Source organism: Hypanus sabinus, chromosome 16 (genome assembly GCF_030144855.1).
Source record: "Hypanus sabinus isolate sHypSab1 chromosome 16, sHypSab1.hap1, whole genome shotgun sequence".
Taxonomy (NCBI): Eukaryota; Metazoa; Chordata; class Chondrichthyes; order Myliobatiformes; family Dasyatidae; genus Hypanus; species Hypanus sabinus.
The window spans coordinates 5,676,531-5,694,058 of NC_082721.1; the positions used below are offsets into that span (position 1 = coordinate 5,676,531).

A 17,528-nucleotide genomic window follows, 5' to 3' on the forward strand; every position below is an offset into this window, starting at 1 on the left:
ATCCATTTGATGAAAATATAGCCTGGATATGTGATTCCTCATTCTAATTGTGATTAATTTACCAGGTTCTTTTTCTGAATGGAATAAGTAGAAACCATTGTCATAATTGATTAACCAAGTTTCATTTAAATAAAACCCCATTTTTCTGGACAGTAAAAGTACATGGCTACACACAACGCATGTGGTTTGTACATTCTGGCCTGGCTAGCAGAGGTGAACAATTTTGAATTGTACGTTTACTAGTAACCTGAAAAGCAATGGGCAGTCTATGGCAAAAGAAAGCACCCATGCAATAAGTTTCTAAAATTGACTCCTTCTACCTTGGGCCTCAAACCTATCAATTACCCCTCGTATATAGTTAAATAAGTAGTGCAAAAATGTACTGAGGCAGTATTCACACAATGCTGATGGAACACAGCAATCCTGACGAAGGGTCTCGGCCCGAAACGTCGACAGTGCTTCTCCTTATAGATGCTGCCTGGCCTGCTGTTTTCCAAGAGCATTTTGTGTGTGTTGTTTGAATTTCCAGCATCTGCAGATTTCCTCGTGTATAACCATATAACAATCACAGCACGGAAACAGGCCATCTCGGCCCTCCTAGTCCGTGCCGAACTCTTAATCTCACCTAGTCCCATCTACCTGCACTCAGCCCATAACCCTCCACTCCTTTCCTGTCCATATACCTATCCAATTTTACCTTAAATGACACAACTGAACTGGCCTCTACTACTTCCACAGGAAGCTCATTCCGCACAGCTATCACTCTCTGAGTAAAGAAATACCCCCTCGTGTTTCCCTTAAACTTCTGCCCCCTAACTCTCAAATCATGTCCTCTCGTTTGAATCTCCCCTACTCTCAATGGGAACAGCCTATTCACATCAACTCTATCTATCCCTCTCAAAATTTTAAATACCTCGATCAAATCCCCCCTCAACCTTCTACGCTCCAATGAATAGAGACCTAACTTGTTCAACCTTTCTCTGTAACTTAATTGCTGAAACCCAGGTAACATCCTAGTAAATCGTCTCTGCACTCTCTCTAATTTATTGATATCTTTCCTATAATTCGGTGACCAGAACTGCACACAATATTCTAAATTTGGCCTTACCAATGCCTTGTACAATTTTAACATTGCATTCCAACTTCTGTACTCAATGCTCAATGCAATAAGTGTATATTGGATATCATAATTCATCATTAGATCTGCAAGCTATTTCTAGGACAATGCTATTTAAAGATCTCAGCACTGAATATATATAACCTAACATAAGGTGGTGCAAGAAAGTTAGTGAACCCTGTAGAATTTTCTCCATTTCTGCATAAATATAGCCTAAAATGTGATCAGGTCTTCAAATAAGTCCTAAAACTAGATTATTTTTTAAAAAAATTAAATAAAGAATACAAAACATTATACTTGTTCATTTATTTATTGAGAAAAGTGATCCAATATTACACGTATTTGTTGGAAAGAATATGTGAAGTTATTTGGAGTCAGGTGTTCCAATCAATGAAGTGAGATTGGAGATGTGGATTGTAGATGTATCCTGACCTATATATTAAAAATTGCACAAAGTCAGGTTTGACAGAGACTGCTCTTCATGAAAAAGATCTGTTTATGTGCACCATGTGTCAATCAAAGCAACTTTCAGAAGACCTTAAAAGGAGAATTGTAGAGGTGCATGAGGCTGGAGAAGGCTGCAAGAGCATTTCTAAAGAAATGAGTATTCATCAGTCCACAGCAACCAAAATTGTCTACAAATGGAGGAAGTCCAGTACTGTTGCTAATCTCTATATGAGTGACGTGCAAAGATCACACCAAGAGCACAACATGCAATGCTGGAGGAGGTAAAAAAGAACCCAAGGGTAGCAGCAAAAGACCTGCAGAAATTTCTAGAACTTGCTAAAGTCTCTGTTCATGTGTCCACGGTAAGAAAAACACTGAACAAGAATGGTGTTCATGGAGGGACACCACAGAAGAAACCACTGCTCTCCAAAAAAACATTGCTACACGTCTTAAGTTTGCAAAAGACCACTAGGATGTTCTACAGTGCTTCTGGGACAACGTTCTGTGGACAGATTATACAAAAGTTTAACTTTCTGGCAGAAATGCACATTGCTGTGTTTGGAGGAAAAAGGAGCACTGCACACCAACACCAAAACCTCATCCCAACTGTGAAGCACGGTGGAAGAAGCATCATGGCTTGGAGCTGCTTTGCTGCCTCAGGGCCTGGACAGCTTGTAATCATTCAGGGAACAATGAAATCATAATTGTATTTAGACATTTTGCAAAGGTATGTCAAGGTAATCCTAAAGCTTAATAGAAGTTGGAATATGCAAAAGGCTATGATCCGAAATGCATTAGTAAATCAATGTTGCGCTCACATCCATCATCATGAAGTGTTTTGAAAGGCTCATCATGAGGCACATCAAGACCCTGCTGCCCCCCTCACTGGACTCCCTGCAGTTCGCGTATTGTCCCAACCACTCAACAGACAACACCATTGCCACCAATCTCCACCTGGACATAAAAGACACGTACGTTCGAATGCTTTTCATAGATTTCAGTTCAACATTCAACACAATAATCCCCCAGAAACTGATTGGAAAGCTGAGCCTGCTGGGCCTGAACACCTCCCTCTGCAATTGGATTCTAGACTTCCTGACTGGGAGACCTCAGTCAGTCCAGATCGGGAGCAGCGTTTCCAACACCATCACACTGAGCATGCCCCCCCCCCCCCCCCCCACCAGGGCTGTGTATTCAATCCACTGCCGTTCACTCTGCTGGCCTACGACTATGCAGGAATACACAGCTCAAATTACATCATCAAGTTTGCCAATGACACGACCGTGGTGGGTCTCATCTGCAAGAATGCCAAGTCAACATACAGAGAAGATCTGCAGTGGCTAACAGACTGGTGCAGAGCCAACAACCTGTCACTGAATGTGAACAATACAAAAGAGATGGTTGTTGACTTCAGGAGGGCATGGCGTGACCACTCTCCGCTGAACATCGACAGCTCCTCAGTTGAGATCGTTAAGAGCACCAAATTTTCTGGCGGAGAATCTCACCTGGTTCCTCAACACCAGCTCCATGACCAAGAAAGCCCAGCAGCATCCCTACTTTCTGCGAAGGCTGAGGAAAGTCCATCTCCCACCCACCATCCTCACCACATTCTACAGAGGTTGTATTGAGAGAATCCTCAGCAGCTGCATCACTGCCTGTTCGGAAATTGCACCATCTCGGATCGTAAGACCTTGCAGCGGATAGTGAAGTCAGCTGAAGGGATCATCGGAGTCTCTCCTTCTGCCATTACAGACATTTACACTACATGCTGCATCTGCAAAGCTAACAGCATTCTGAAGGACCCCATGCACCCCTTTTTACAAACCCTTCTCCCTCCTGCTATCTGGCAAAAGGTACCAAAGCATTTGGGCTCTCACGACCAGACTGTGTAACAGTTTCTTCCCCCCCCCCCCCCCCGCCCCAAAGCCATTAGACTCAATTCTCAGAGTCTAGTCTGACACCAACTTACTCGCTCACTCTCACACTTCCTCACTCAACTGAACACCACTCCATTCCTTTTGCAAATTTTTTCATTTCTTTCTCAATTCCTGCTTAAACATTGTTTACATTTACATTATTTGTTATATTGTAATTTGCCCTTTACTGTGCCTATTGTCTTGTTTTTTAATTATTGTACTGTCTTGCACTGTTTTGTGCACTTTATGTAGTCCCATGCAGGTCTGAGGTCTAATGTAGTTTTGTGTTGTTTCAGGTAGTCTAGTGTCATTTTGTGTTGTTTCATGTAGCACCATAGTCCTGGAGGAACATTGTTTCATTTTTACTGTGTACTGTACCAGCAGTTATGGTTGAAATGTCAATAAAAGCAACTTGATCTTGATAGAATGGTTTAAAAAGAAAATTCATATTTTGGAATGACCGGGTCAAAATTCTGACATTAATGCTATAGAAATGATTATGGAAGTCCTGAAGCAGGCAGTTTATGCAAGGAAGCCCACCAACATCACAAAGTTGAAGCAGTTTTGTGGACAGTTGTGTTATTTATATAATTGGGTTATCTTTACCCAGTTTTAGGATGTGTGAAGATCTGATATTTTAGATCATATGCAGAAATAGAGAAAATTTTACAGGGTTCACAAGCTGGCTAGCACCACTGTAGAAGATTGAGCAATTTGATAGAGTGGTAGAGATGGGGCAAATGAGGTGACATTTTTTATCACTGAGGTGACACTACAACTAGAAGAAAGAGAAATTGCCTTTTAACTCACGAGAAAGCATAGGCCATCAGCTTTTTTGCTGTTGATGTTTCTGTAGCAGGCAATTCCTTTTTTATGAGGTTGAGTTGCTAGCTTGATGGTCAACCCCACACAGATGGAAAGCGTGCACAGGAGCCAGCTGGATTCGAACTCGGGACCTTCCACCCCAAAGTCCAGCGCTGATGCCACTACGCCCCACCAGCTGACGACTACAACTAGAGGTCATGGGTTAAATGTAAAAGGTGAAAAGTTTAAGAGGAACTTGAGGGAAAGCCATGGTGGTGAGAGTTCCAGTGCAATTGATGCATACGAGCTCAATTTCAACTGGTAACGGAAATTTGGATAGGTGCATGAATTGGTAGGTGTATGGAGGGTTATGGTTCGGGTGTAGGTTGATGGAACAAGGCACTTTAAATGATTCGGCCATTTTTCTATGACACTATAGAATTGTTTCTTGTCTCTTTTAGGAAAATGAAAAGTCACCTAGCCAAAACAGAAAAGCAAAAGATGTAACGTCTGACACTGGCAAAGGTTTAGTACCCATTTAGATGTTTTAATTTTTCACATATGTGGTTCTGCAGTATTTACACATTTGGAATAGGCACGTTTCCAGATTGTATACGGACTTTTAAAAACCAATAAAGTATAAGAGTGCAGGGGAATTGATTTGTTTTGCACATTTTCTTCTTATATTAATGGGTTGTGAGCCTCTTATTAGCAGGCACAGAATAATCTGACAACACCATACAGGGTCCAACACCTGTATGTTGTGTCTCAGGTTTGATATAAAAGCCCTGGTGCAGAATGCTTGTCTCTAGGAACCAAGCTGTAGCTGAAAGGTAGATTGAACTTTTGATACTATATAAATTTTCATTAGACATTTCACTTCTAGAATAACAAAGATTTTATTTATTGATTTACAGTGCAGAATAGGACCTTCTTGTCCTTCAAGCTGTGCAACCCAAATCATTGGCCAAGCTGATGTGAGGGTTCCTGTGAAAATATCTCACTGCTCTCTAGTTGTTTAAAAAAAACAGTTGCTTCATTTGGTACTAAACATAATCTTAACTTTCCCAGATTTTGTAAGCAAACTTTTACATTGTTAGTTCTCTGTCCACACTGACTATGGCATTTTAATCTAACAAATAAAATTGGTTTTAATTTTTTGCACATTTATGGGGAGATTATACTCAGGTCCTCAGTACTACGATGTGTAATCAATAGCAAATGTATTACACATTTGCGTTATGACCATCACAATATACTGTGTTCAATTCAAAGAACTTGATCGTAGAAATGAAATGTTGAAATCTATGAACATGAAATTTGGTTTGAAAATACATGAACTTGAAAAGGAATGTATTACTATCCTGCCTTTATGGTTAAAGCTCCAAAGAGGGCCTATACTGTACGGTAGTGTTCTAAGTTCTCTGCATGTTCAGTGATTAAATTGGGGGATTGCTGGGAGGCATGGCCAAAGGCCCTTCTCTGCGCTAAATCTCAATGAATAAACAAACTTTAATTTTGATAACAGAGAATCCGCTGAGTTGCCACCAACAATAAACAAATGAACTGTGTAACAAATAATGTTACTGCAGTGCAACACTATGACCTGCATTTTGAATTTATTGTACAGGATTTATTATTGGTAAATCAAGCATCTTTTCTTTTGCATTTTAATATCCTTTACATTCTTCATCCTAAATAGTCCAGGATAAAAGCTTTATAAGTGATGTGGTAAACATTTCAGTAAGATTCAGTAAGTAAAAAATTTTGTATTCACATTATGCTATCTTTGAAATTTAACATTTCCTGTGAATATGGTTTGTTATAGACGGACTTGCTTATTCTGCATTACTTAGAAATGAGCTGCTTGGAGCAGGCATTGAAAAGGTGCAGGACCCTCAGACTGAAGATAGGCGGTTACAGCCTTCAACCCCTGAGAAGAAAAGCTTATTTAAGGTATGATCTCCTCTTCCCACAAAACACGGGTCTATTAACAAAATGCTCAAGAAATTCAGTAGGTTGGGCAGAGTCTGTTCACTCCCACATACATATTCTTGAAGTAATTTCATGACCACAAATGGGCAGATGGACAGAGACACGGACAGCCAATAGGAATTGAATTAGTGTCCTGTCCTGATATTAACCTTGGATCCCATGAGGCGTCATTCATCTTTTTTTCTCATTTATGTGCTGACACTGGATGAGTGTTTTGAAACTGAAGTAAATCTGCTTCCATTATTCTTCTAGCCATGGAATTCCAGGTAACAGCTACCAAATCTGAAGTTGTACAGACCAATTATTTCTTTTGAATATTGTATTTTTCATCTCTCAAGTAATCCATTAAACTGCTTTTGTATGCTCCATTGGGAATTATTTTAAAAGAATTGAAGCACATTTTATTGGCTTAACTCAAATTATTATGATTCTTTTATTTTCCAGTATTCTCTTAGCACAAAGCGTGCGAATCCTGATGATGGAAATGACATTTCTCCTTATTCCTTATCTCCTGTTAGCAATAAAAGGTAACCTCGATTTTGCCGTTCTGTAGTGAGAACTCTGACATAGCAATGATTCTCTGTTTAAATGACCGTTATATTGAAGATATCTGTTTTAATTGCTTTTACAGAAAATTTGCAGAAATCCTTAATTTTTCAGTTTTTACAATGGAGCAGTAGTGATAAAACAATTCTAGAAACCTTTATTTTAATCCTAGTTCAATTATAGCTAAGTATGAGAAATTAGTGAATTAAACAGCAAACTGAATCTGTGCTTTGTGCTAGTTTTTTTACTGTTCTATTGATTCTCCTTCAGTCTGGGATCTGGAAAGGTCTGCCAACAGATATTAATGAATACTTGAAATCCACACAGTTGTTTGGAATTTGAAACCACTTGCGTGAGCTCTCGTTAAATATGCTGATAAGTTACTGAACATGGTGTACTGAATTGAATTCACTTTATTTCTTACATCCTTTGCATACATAAGTAAAAATATTTGTTACATCGTCTGAATGTGCAATTTATAGTAATTTATAATAAATACTATGTACAACAGGACAGTCAGTATAGCATAGAAATACAATTGTATCAGCGTGAATTACTCAATCTGATGGCTTGGTAGAAGAAGCTGTCCCAGAGCCCGTTGGTCCTGGCTTTAATGCTGTGGTTCTGTTTCCTGGATAGTAGCAGCTGGAACAGTTTGTGGTTGGGATGACTCGGGTCCCCAATGATCTTTCGGGCCCTTTTTACGCACCTGTCTGTAAATATCATGAATAGTGAGAAGTTCACACCTATAGACGTGCTGGGCTGTCCACACCACTCTCTGCAAGAGTCCTGCGACTGAGGGAGGTACAGTTCCTATACCAGACAGTGATGCAGTCAGTCAGGATGCTCTCAATTGTGCCCCTGTAGAAAGTCCTTATGATTTGGGAACTCATGCCAAATTTCAACCATCTGTTGTGCTTTGTTCACCACACAGCTGGTATGTACAGACCGCGTGAGATCTTCAGTGATATGTATGCCAAGGAATTTAAAGCTGTTCGCCCTCTCAACCCCAAATCCATTGATGTCAATAGGGGTTAGCCTGTCTCCATTCCTCCTGTAGTCCACAACCAGCTCCTTTGTTTTTGCAACCTTGAGGGAGAGGTTGTTTTCTTGACACCAATGTGTCAGGGTGATGACTTCTTCTCTGTAGGCTGCCTCATTATTATTTGAGATTAGGCCAATTAGTATCATCGGCAAATTTAATTAACAGATTGGAGCTGTGGGCGGTGTGCAGAGTAAAGGAGGGGGCTTAGGGCACAGCCCTGAGAGAAACCTGTATTGAGGGCAGGAGTGAGGGAGCCCACTCTTACCACCTGCTGGCGATCTGACAGGAAGTCCAGGATCCAGCTACACAAGGCAGGGTGAAGTACGAGGTCTCTGAGCTTCTTGTAAAGCATGCAGGGAATTATGGTGTTGAATGCTGAACTGTAGTCCAAGAACAGCATTCTCACATAAGCATCCTCCTTTGCCAGGTGTGTAAGGATGGTGTGTAGAGCTGTGGCTAATGCTCCCAAATTCATTCCTTGTTTGAATGATGCAGCAATAACTGTGGCTTTATTTTCCAATGCAAAGATTCAGAAAATTACACCTCAATTTATCTGTGGCATTGGCGACATTGTATGGATTTCTTGAGACCTCTACGCTGCTCTGCTGCTTATAAAAAGTTCATACATTTTTCCTTTGACCATGTGGGTTTCCTGCGGCTTCCTCCTACAGTGGTAGGTTAATTGGTCATTGTAAATGATCCTGTGATTAGGCTAGAGTTAAAATCAGGGATTACTGGGTAATGCGGCTCGAATGACTAGAAGGGCCTATTCTACACTGTATCTCAATAAATAAGAAACAACACCAATTTGGTCATCTCCAGTCCAGGCAACAGATCATGATGTTTCTGCATTTGCAGCGATGGTTGCAGTCATTAGACTGAAAATTAACAGCAGAGAAATGGGGCAACAATACTGTTCTTCCTTTGCCCTGGGATGTATTCTTGTCATATTATTCTATAAGACATCATTCCTGGTAATGGAAACACCAGGTGGCTTTAAAATCTAAGTTCTATTAGGTAGGTTTTTAGGATTCACTTTTACTTACAAAATTAGGCAATTATATGTTGAAGGTGTTTTTATCATTAGAAAAAAGTATGTTTTAAATTAGTTATATTATGTAAAATATGTATAATGAATATGTATTATGATATGTATAATGTACAGGATTTGATAAGCGATCTGTATATGTATAATGTACAATATGTATAATGAACAGGATTTGATAAGCGATCTTGAAGTAAAGGAGCCATTAGGAGGTAGTGACCATAATATGTTAAGTTTTTATCTGCAATTTGAGAAGGATAAGGGCAGATCGGAGGTGTCAGTGTTGCAGTTGAACAAAGGAGCCATGAGGGAGGAGCTGGCCAAAGTTAAATGGGTGGATATCCTAGCAGAAAAGACAGTGGAACAGCAATGGCAGGTGTTCTTTGGAATAATGCACAAGGTGCAAAATCAGTTCATCTCCCCCCCCCCCCCCCCGGAGAAGGAAGGATTCAAAGGGGGGAAGGGGCCACAGTGGTTGACAAAGGAAGTCAGAGATTACACAGCATTATTTAAAAAAAAGTATGACTGAGCTAAGGTGAGTGGGAAGACAGATGATTGGGAAATTTTTAAGGAACAACAGAACTTAACTAAAAAGGCAATACAGGGGGAAAAGATGAGGTAGGAACGCAAGCTAGCCAGGAATATAAAAGAGGATAGCAAAAGTTTTTTTTAGGTATGTGAAGAGAAAGAAGATAGTTAAGAACAATGTTGGGCCCTTGAAGAATGAATTGGGTGAAATTGTTATGGGGAACAGAAATGGCAGAAGAATTTAATAAGTATTTTAGATCTGTCTTCACTAGGGAAGACACAAGCAATCTCCCAGATGTATGGATGGGCCAAGGACATAGGGTAACAGAGGAAATGAAACAGATTGACATTCGGAAGGAAACGGTGATGAGTGGACTGATGGGACTGAAAGCTAACAAATCCCCAGGTCCAGATGGTCTGCATCCTAGGGTACTAAAGGAAGTGGCTCTGGAAACTGCGGATGCATTGGTAATCATTTTCCAATGTTCCTTAGATTCAGGTTCAGTTCCTGAGGATTGGAGAATGGCTAATGTTATCCCACTTTTTAAGAAAGGAGGGAGGGAGAAAACAGAGAACTATCATCCTGTCAGCCTAACATCAGTAGTGGGGAAGATGCTAGAGTCCATTATTAAAGATGAAATAGTGGCATATTTAGATAGCAGTGATAGGATTGGGCCGAGTCAGCATGGATTTACCAAGGGCAAATCATGCTTGACTAATCTATTGGAGTTTTTTGAGGATGTAACCAGGAAGTTAGACAAGGGAGATCCAGTGGATGTAGTGTACCTCGATTTTCAGAAGGCATTTGATAAGGTCCCACATAGGAGATTGGTGGGTAAAATCAAAGCTCGGCATCGGGGGGAGGGCATTGACATGGATAGAAAACTGGTTGGCAGATAGAAAGCAAAGGGTAGCGGTGAATGGGTGTTTCTCAGAATGGCAGGTCATGACTAGTGGGGTGCCACAGGGCTCGGTATTGGGACCACAGCTGTTTACGATTTACATCAATGATTTAGATGAAGGCATTGAGAATAACATCAGCAAGTTTGCTGATGATACTAAGCTGGGTGGCAGTGTGACATGTGATGAGGATGTTAGGAGAATTCAGGGTGACTTGGATAGGCTGGGTGAATGGGCAGATACTTGGCAGATGGCGTTTAATGTGAATAAGTGTGAGGTTATCCACTTTGGGAATAAGAACAGGAAGGCAGATTATTATCTGAACAGTGTAGCGTTAGGTAAGGGAGAAATACAAAGAGATCTAGGAGTCCTTGTTCATCAGTCACTGAAGGTGAATGAGCAAGTGCAGCAGGCAGTGAAGAAGGCTAATGGAATGTTGGCCTTTATTACAAAGGGAATTGAGTACAAGAGCAAGGAAATCCTTTTGCATTTGTACAGGGCCCTGGCGAGACCACACCTGGAGTATTGTGTAGAGTTTTGGTCTCCAGGGTTAAGGAAGGATGTCCTGGCTGTGGAGGAAGTGCAGCGTAGATTCACGAGGTTAATTCCTGGTATGTCCAGACTGTCTTACACAGAGAGGTTAGAGAGACTGGGCTTGTACACGTTGGAATTAAGGAGATTGAAAGGAGATCTGATTGCAACATATAAGATTATTAAGGGATTGGACAAGATAGAGGCAGGAAATATGTTCCAGATGCTGGGAGAGTGTAGTACCAGAGGGCATGGGTTGAGAATAAGGGGTAGGTCATTTAGGACAGAGTTAAGGAAAAACTTCTCCCAGAGAGTTGTGGAGGTGTGGAATGCACTGCCTCAGAAGGCAGTGGAGGCCAATTCTCTGGATGCTTTCAAGAAGGAGCTTAGGTATCTTATGGATAGGGGAATCAAGGGATATGGGGACAAGGCAGGAACCGGGTATTGATAGTAGATGATCAGCCATGATCTCAGAATGGCGGTGCAGGCTCGAAGGGCCAAATGGTCTACTTCTGCACCTATTGTCTATAATATCTGCTCCATGATAAAGTTGATTTCTGTGTTTTTCTTTTATTTATCAGTTAAGCACAAATAACATGAGTAATGTAGTAGCTTTTTCCTAAAATGAGTAGACTTTAATCCTGGTATCACAGGGCATGTACGGGAACTATTATAGGATTTAACAACTGGTCTCTTAATTTTTATTTTTCTTTCTCAAAAAGCCAAAAATTGTTGCGGTCACCACGAAAGCCTACAAGAAAAATCTCAAAGATTCCTTTCAAAGTTCTTGATGCGCCAGAACTGCAGGATGACTTTTACTTAAACCTGGTGGACTGGTCTTCCTTAAATGTATTAAGTGTTGGACTTGGCACCTGTGTATACCTCTGGAGTGCCTGTACGAGCCAGGTGAGCCTCCAGCTTCCCCTTCCTCCTTGTTCACGTTTCAGTCTTCCACTGCAGCATTCACTTCCAGCACATGAGAATATTTAGGGTATCACATACGGAATACTGGAGGAACCCAGCAGATCTATGGAGAGGAATGATTAGTCAATGTTTCAGGCTAAGACTCTTTATCAGGACTGGAACGGAAGAAGGAAGATATGAGAGTAAAAAGGTGGGGGGAGGGGAAGAATGACAAGCCACAGGTGATAGGTGAAGCCGTGTGGGTGGGAAAGATGAAAGACTGAGGAAGGAATCTGATAATAGAGGAGAGCAGCTCAGACAGTAGGTAGAGAAACACCTAACATTTCAAGTCAATGTTGCTTTCTCAGAAATGAACAGATGTGCTTAAAATTGTAGGGTGGTGGGATGGGAAGGTTGGAAACAGAGGGAAGGCTATAGAGAATAACATAAATGTTTGGGGTAGGGTGGAGACCAAGGTTCTTGTATCTTCTTACAATAGAAAAGGAGGCCTTTTTGTCCATTTGGAAGATGCATCAACGATAATTGAATATGTGAACTTGCTAAATACAGTTTTAACACCTCAAATGAATAGATTGGCTGCTATAGCTGAATTTTCTAACAAGGTGAGTGAGGGGAAAGAACCAAAATACATCATTGGAAGATCCTACATTTAGTATTGATGGGCAATAGAAAAAAGTATCATATCAAACTAATCCCGTTCTTCCCATACTTTATCCCCATGAACTGTTCTCTCACATGCCCATCAGTTCCACCCTAATTCACCCACTATTAATCTAATGTACAGTACGCAACTAACCTCCCAGCCAGTATGTCCTTGAGACGTGGGTGGGAGCACTTGGGAAAGATTCATATTTATATCATTTTTGTAACATTGTAAGTTATCTCTTGTGCTACACTGCTGCTACAAAACAAATTTCATAACATATGTCAATGATAATCAACCTGATTCTGTTTATAAAACTCGTGCAATCACAGGGAAAAGGTTCAAAATCCACACACAGCATCAGTCATGGAGCTTTGTTTTGAAGTTCCACTTTAGACTCATCTGACCACAAGACCTTCTTCCACATATTTATAGTATCTTCTGTGTGATGCTTTACATCTTTATGGGCAAGGTCATTTTTTCGTAGTGGTACATGTGGCATAAATCTAGTACTACACGTCAGCCAGGTAAAGCCATCTCTGCCGTAAAGTTCAGTGGAAGTAGCATCATTCTATGGGAATGCTTTTCAACAGCAAGGATGGGAAATCTGGTCAGGATTGATGGGATGATGACAGCTGTTAAATGCAGAAAAATCCTGTGTAAAAACCTGCTAGACTTTACCAGATAGCTGAAACTGTGGAGGAAGTTCATTTTTCAACAAGACGACACGAAGTACACTGCCAGAGCAACCATGGAGAGGTTTTAAATGGAAAAAAAAATTATGTCCATGAATGGCCCATTCAAAGTCCTGACCTTATCCCAGTTAAACATCTCTGGCAAGACCTTGATTGTCCACCACCACTCCCCAGCTAACATGGCTCAGCTTGAGCAAGTTTGCAAGGAGGAATGGACAAATTTGGCTCCATCACATTGTGCAAAGTTAAGAGAAACTTGTCCATAAAAACTACTGGCTGTTATTGTTGCAATAGGTGGTTCAACTAAGTACGGAACAAACAAGGGTGAATATTTTTGACTGCTGTCGTACCAGTATTTGATTTTTCAATTTTTCACGCTTTACAATTTTCCCTGTTTTTTTTTGGGTTCTACTGTGAAAAAAGTATGTGATTCGCATTCAGGTTAGGTCTGTGCTGTTTGCATTCAGATTGGACAATCTGCATTCATCCTTCTATTTTGTTATTGGCACATGCTTTATAGACAGCTCATAAAATCTAAATGTTAATGAGAGGATAAAAAGCAAATACAATTTGGTGTACTAAATTAATGTTGTTGTGAAATGCATTATTTTAAAAGTTTAATTTGTTGTGAATATTAGAAAGTTCATGCAGTAGCAATGAATTTTGGCTTTTTAATGCAAATCTTAAAATGTTGATGTCTTACCAGAGTACATATTTTTGTAAAATTGATGTTTGCGCAAATTATAGACTGTCTTTCTGCCTTCTAGGTGACCAGACTGTGTGATCTTTCTATAGATGGCGATTCTGTGACATCAGTCGGCTGGTCAGAGAGAGTAAGTATCAGTTTTTTGATTTTAAAAATATAACTGTGTACAAGTTTTAAAAGTGAACTTTCATGTAATATCTAAATCATTTAATTTGTGAAACCAGACATCAAAGAAGGAAGTTTTTCTTTTATATGTATTTGTATACAACTGGCAATTTTGTAATATAGAAAATATAAAAGGATGTGAGTAGGCCTTTAGATCTGTGAATTATATATTCATTATGACTTCATTTCAATATCTGGTGTCAGCAACTAGTAAATTCTTCAACTAAATACTGAGAATTTATCTAAAAGAAAACCAAAGTAAATTTAAAATACACCCAGAAATTTTGGTTATTTTTTATTTTAGATAATGACAAACAATTGTATAATGCACTGATTTAATATTCAGACAATGAGATAGCAGTAATTGTCTTCCAGGTAAAAGCAGAAGAGGAATTTAGAATGTGAATTATTTTACTTAATCTAGGGAAATTTGGTAGCTGTTGGAACGCACAAAGGATACGTTCAAATTTGGGATGCAGCTGCAGGGAAGAAATTATCTACACTGGAAGGTCACTCAGCTAGAGTGGGTAAGTTGTTGCATTTAATTTTATTGAAAACTTTAATGACTAATCCTGTACTTGGTCAGGAGCATTTGTAAACAGCTCTCAAATCTGACACAGCAGTTGGAATGGAACAAATCACAATGAAGGTATGAAGCAAGGGAAATAAACTTTAGAGCAACTAATTTCAATTGGTATCTTATTTAAGTTGTCATAATCCCCTGTAAGTTGTGTCAATGGCTATATAAGACCCAACTTTAAAATGGAGCCATAGTAATTTTCATAACCTTCCATTAGGAATTATTAAAATTGAGTTCTATACTGTATCACCTCAACACCAGTTCCATAGCAAAGAAAGCCCAGCTGCGTCTCTACTTTCTGCGAAAGCTGAGGAAAGTCCATCTCCCACCCCCCCCATCCTCATCACATTCTACAGGGGTTGTATTGAGAGCATCCTGAGCAGCTGCATCACTGCCTGATTTGGAAATTGCACCATCTCAGATTGCAAGACCCTGCAGTAGATAGTGAGGTCAGCTGAGAAGATTATCAGGGTCTCTCTTCCCGCCATCATGGACATTTACACTGCATGCTGCATCCGCAAAGCAAACAGCATTATGAAGGACCCCCGCACCCCTCATTCAAACTCTTCTCCCTCCTGCCGTCTGGGAAAAGGCGCCAAAGCATTCGGGCTCTCACGACCAGACTATGTAACAGTTTCTTCCCCCAAGCTATCAGACTCCTCAATACCCGAAGCCTGGACTGACACCTTACTGCCCTATTGTCCTGTTTATTATTTATTGTAATGCCTGCACTGTTTTGTGCACTATATGCAGTCCTGGGTAGGTCTGTAGTCCAGTGTGGTTTTTTTCCTGTGTTTTTTATGTAGTTCAGTCTAGTTTTTGTACCGTGTCATCTAACACCATGGTCCTGAAAAACGTCTCATTTTTACTATGTACTGTACCAGCGGTTATGTTCGAAATGACAATAGAAGTGACTTGATTAGCAGTGTTTCTTTCCCTTTTTTCACTCTCTATATGATGTACTTTCCTCATATTTTCAGTGTACAACTCAGCATTTTGCACAGTAATTTCTTTGATCTGTGTTTTGTCTAAGTAAATATTTACAAGCCTTGGTCAGGTAAATGAGGGAATTGGCTTCAGGTGATTGGAGATGGGGCAATGTGAGAGGTAGGTTTTGTACTGAATTGTAGGTGCTTCGAATGCACTGTCAGGAGTGGTGGTATAGGCAGATGTATTAGAGACATTTAAGAGACTCTTCAGTAGGCATATGGATGAAAGAAAAATGGAGGGCTCTGTTGAAGTGAAGAGTTAGATTAATCTTAAAGTAGGTTAAAAGGTCAAGACGACACCATGGGCTGAAGGACCTTCAGTGTGCCGTAATATTCTGTGATGTTTGGGGATGGAAGCTGGGAAAACTATGGTTGCACCATGGGGTAGTTCATATTGAGTCAAGCAGCCACAGCAACTTTGGTTTAATGTGCTGTAACAGGTGCTGATACCCTGGGGATGGCCTCTAGATGAATCATCTACAGTTATGTATGAATTTGGACCTAATCATCTGAGTATTGGTACCTCTGTGGAATCTCAAGTTTTTAAAAAGAGCTCAGCAGACCCTCAGCTCATACAAATTCACCAAAAATGAAACTAAAACTCAGCTGTTTAATAGTCTGCTGACACAAATTACCATTCACAGGTCAATATGGCAAGAGTTCACATACATGCTTAAAAATGAAGAGCAGCAAAACAATTTTAATTCAATATATATGCATTAAAATCTTAGAGAGTGAAACTAATGAGTTGTTGATCCTATCTAGTTCACTTTAGTGAAAACTGCCCTTGGCTCTGTGTGAGTGTATATGATCCTGGAGCCACAACAATTGATTCCTCACTACACCAGAATGGGTCAATCAAAAGTAATAAGACCAGACGGATATGCAGCATTGTTTTCATTGGCAGATTTGTAGATGTCAAAGGCACCCCAGTCATGCAAAAAGTCATGGTGACAATCTAGGAATGTGCTAAATTGAGCTGTCCCAGAAACTTGTTAATTAACAGCCTGGTTTATGCATACAAACAGATTTGTATCTTCTACCCGATATCTCAGACTCTTTCATCACCATCCCTGGGTATATCTTATCCTGTTTGCAGAAGTGGTGGCACAGGGATAAACTATCGAGAAGGTGTGGTCCTCAAATCCTCAAGATTGGCAGTGGACCGTAGTAAGAAAACTGCCGGCTCTATGTCCTCCCTCAGCTGATGTATTGGTATTCTTCCAATTGGAGCATCACTTGGAAAAGCAAGGCTACACAATCAATTCTGGGAATATCAGGAGAGTATACCAACTGGTTGTATCATGGCCTGGTAATGGAAACACCAATGCCTTGAATGGAAAATCCTAAGAAAAATAGTGCGTACAGCCTAGTCCATCATAGGTATAAATCTCCCACCATTGAGCACATCTACATTGGAGTACCGAAGCAGGAAAGCAGCATCCATCATCAAGGATTGGCATCATCCAGGTCAAGTTCTCTTGTGCAATCCTTTGATCCCATATCACCAGGTTCAGGAATAGTTATGATCCCTCAACCATCAGACTGTTGAACAAAAGGGGATAACTTTGCTCACCCATCACTGAACTGTTCCCATAGCCCATGGACTCGCTTTCAAGGATTCTTCATCTCACGTTCTCCATATTTACTGTTTATTTGTTTTTATTTTTTCCCTTGTATTTACCATGAATGCCCAGAAGAAAATGAATCTCAGGATGGTATATAACCTATGTGCTTTGATAATAAATTTACCTTTGAACTTTTTTATCACCCAGTGGGGCATGACTGTACTGCTGTTGCCCCATATGATGTAGGTGATCAAACTCGGGGCTATATGTGGCATTAGAAACAGCAGAGTTATATTCTACCATCAGGAGTCCCATCAGGGTGGCATATGTTCTTCATTCTCATAAATCCAAGACTGAGCATTCACACTTCAGAATTATATTCAT

At 40.2% G+C, this 17,528-nt stretch overlaps 1 protein-coding gene across 4 annotated transcripts in view; it reads left to right on the forward strand.

Annotated features, from left to right (window-relative positions):
* Nucleotides 1-17,528, forward strand: part of fzr1a (fizzy/cell division cycle 20 related 1a) — a 56,684-nt gene that overhangs the window by 6,955 nt on the left and 32,201 nt on the right. For all 4 annotated transcript variants that reach the window (XR_009516018.1, XM_059991022.1, XM_059991021.1 and 1 more), the window contains 6 exons: nt 4,746-4,809; nt 6,113-6,240; nt 6,724-6,806; nt 11,597-11,780; nt 13,904-13,969; nt 14,432-14,534. Coding sequence is in view for 3 of the 4 variants with exons in the window: in XM_059991022.1 (XP_059847005.1) it covers nt 4,746-4,809; nt 6,113-6,240; nt 6,724-6,806; nt 11,597-11,780; nt 13,904-13,969; nt 14,432-14,534 (628 nt within the window). In the remaining variant the exon portion in view is untranslated. The remainder of the gene's footprint in view (nt 1-4,745; nt 4,810-6,112; nt 6,241-6,723; nt 6,807-11,596; nt 11,781-13,903; nt 13,970-14,431; nt 14,535-17,528) is intronic.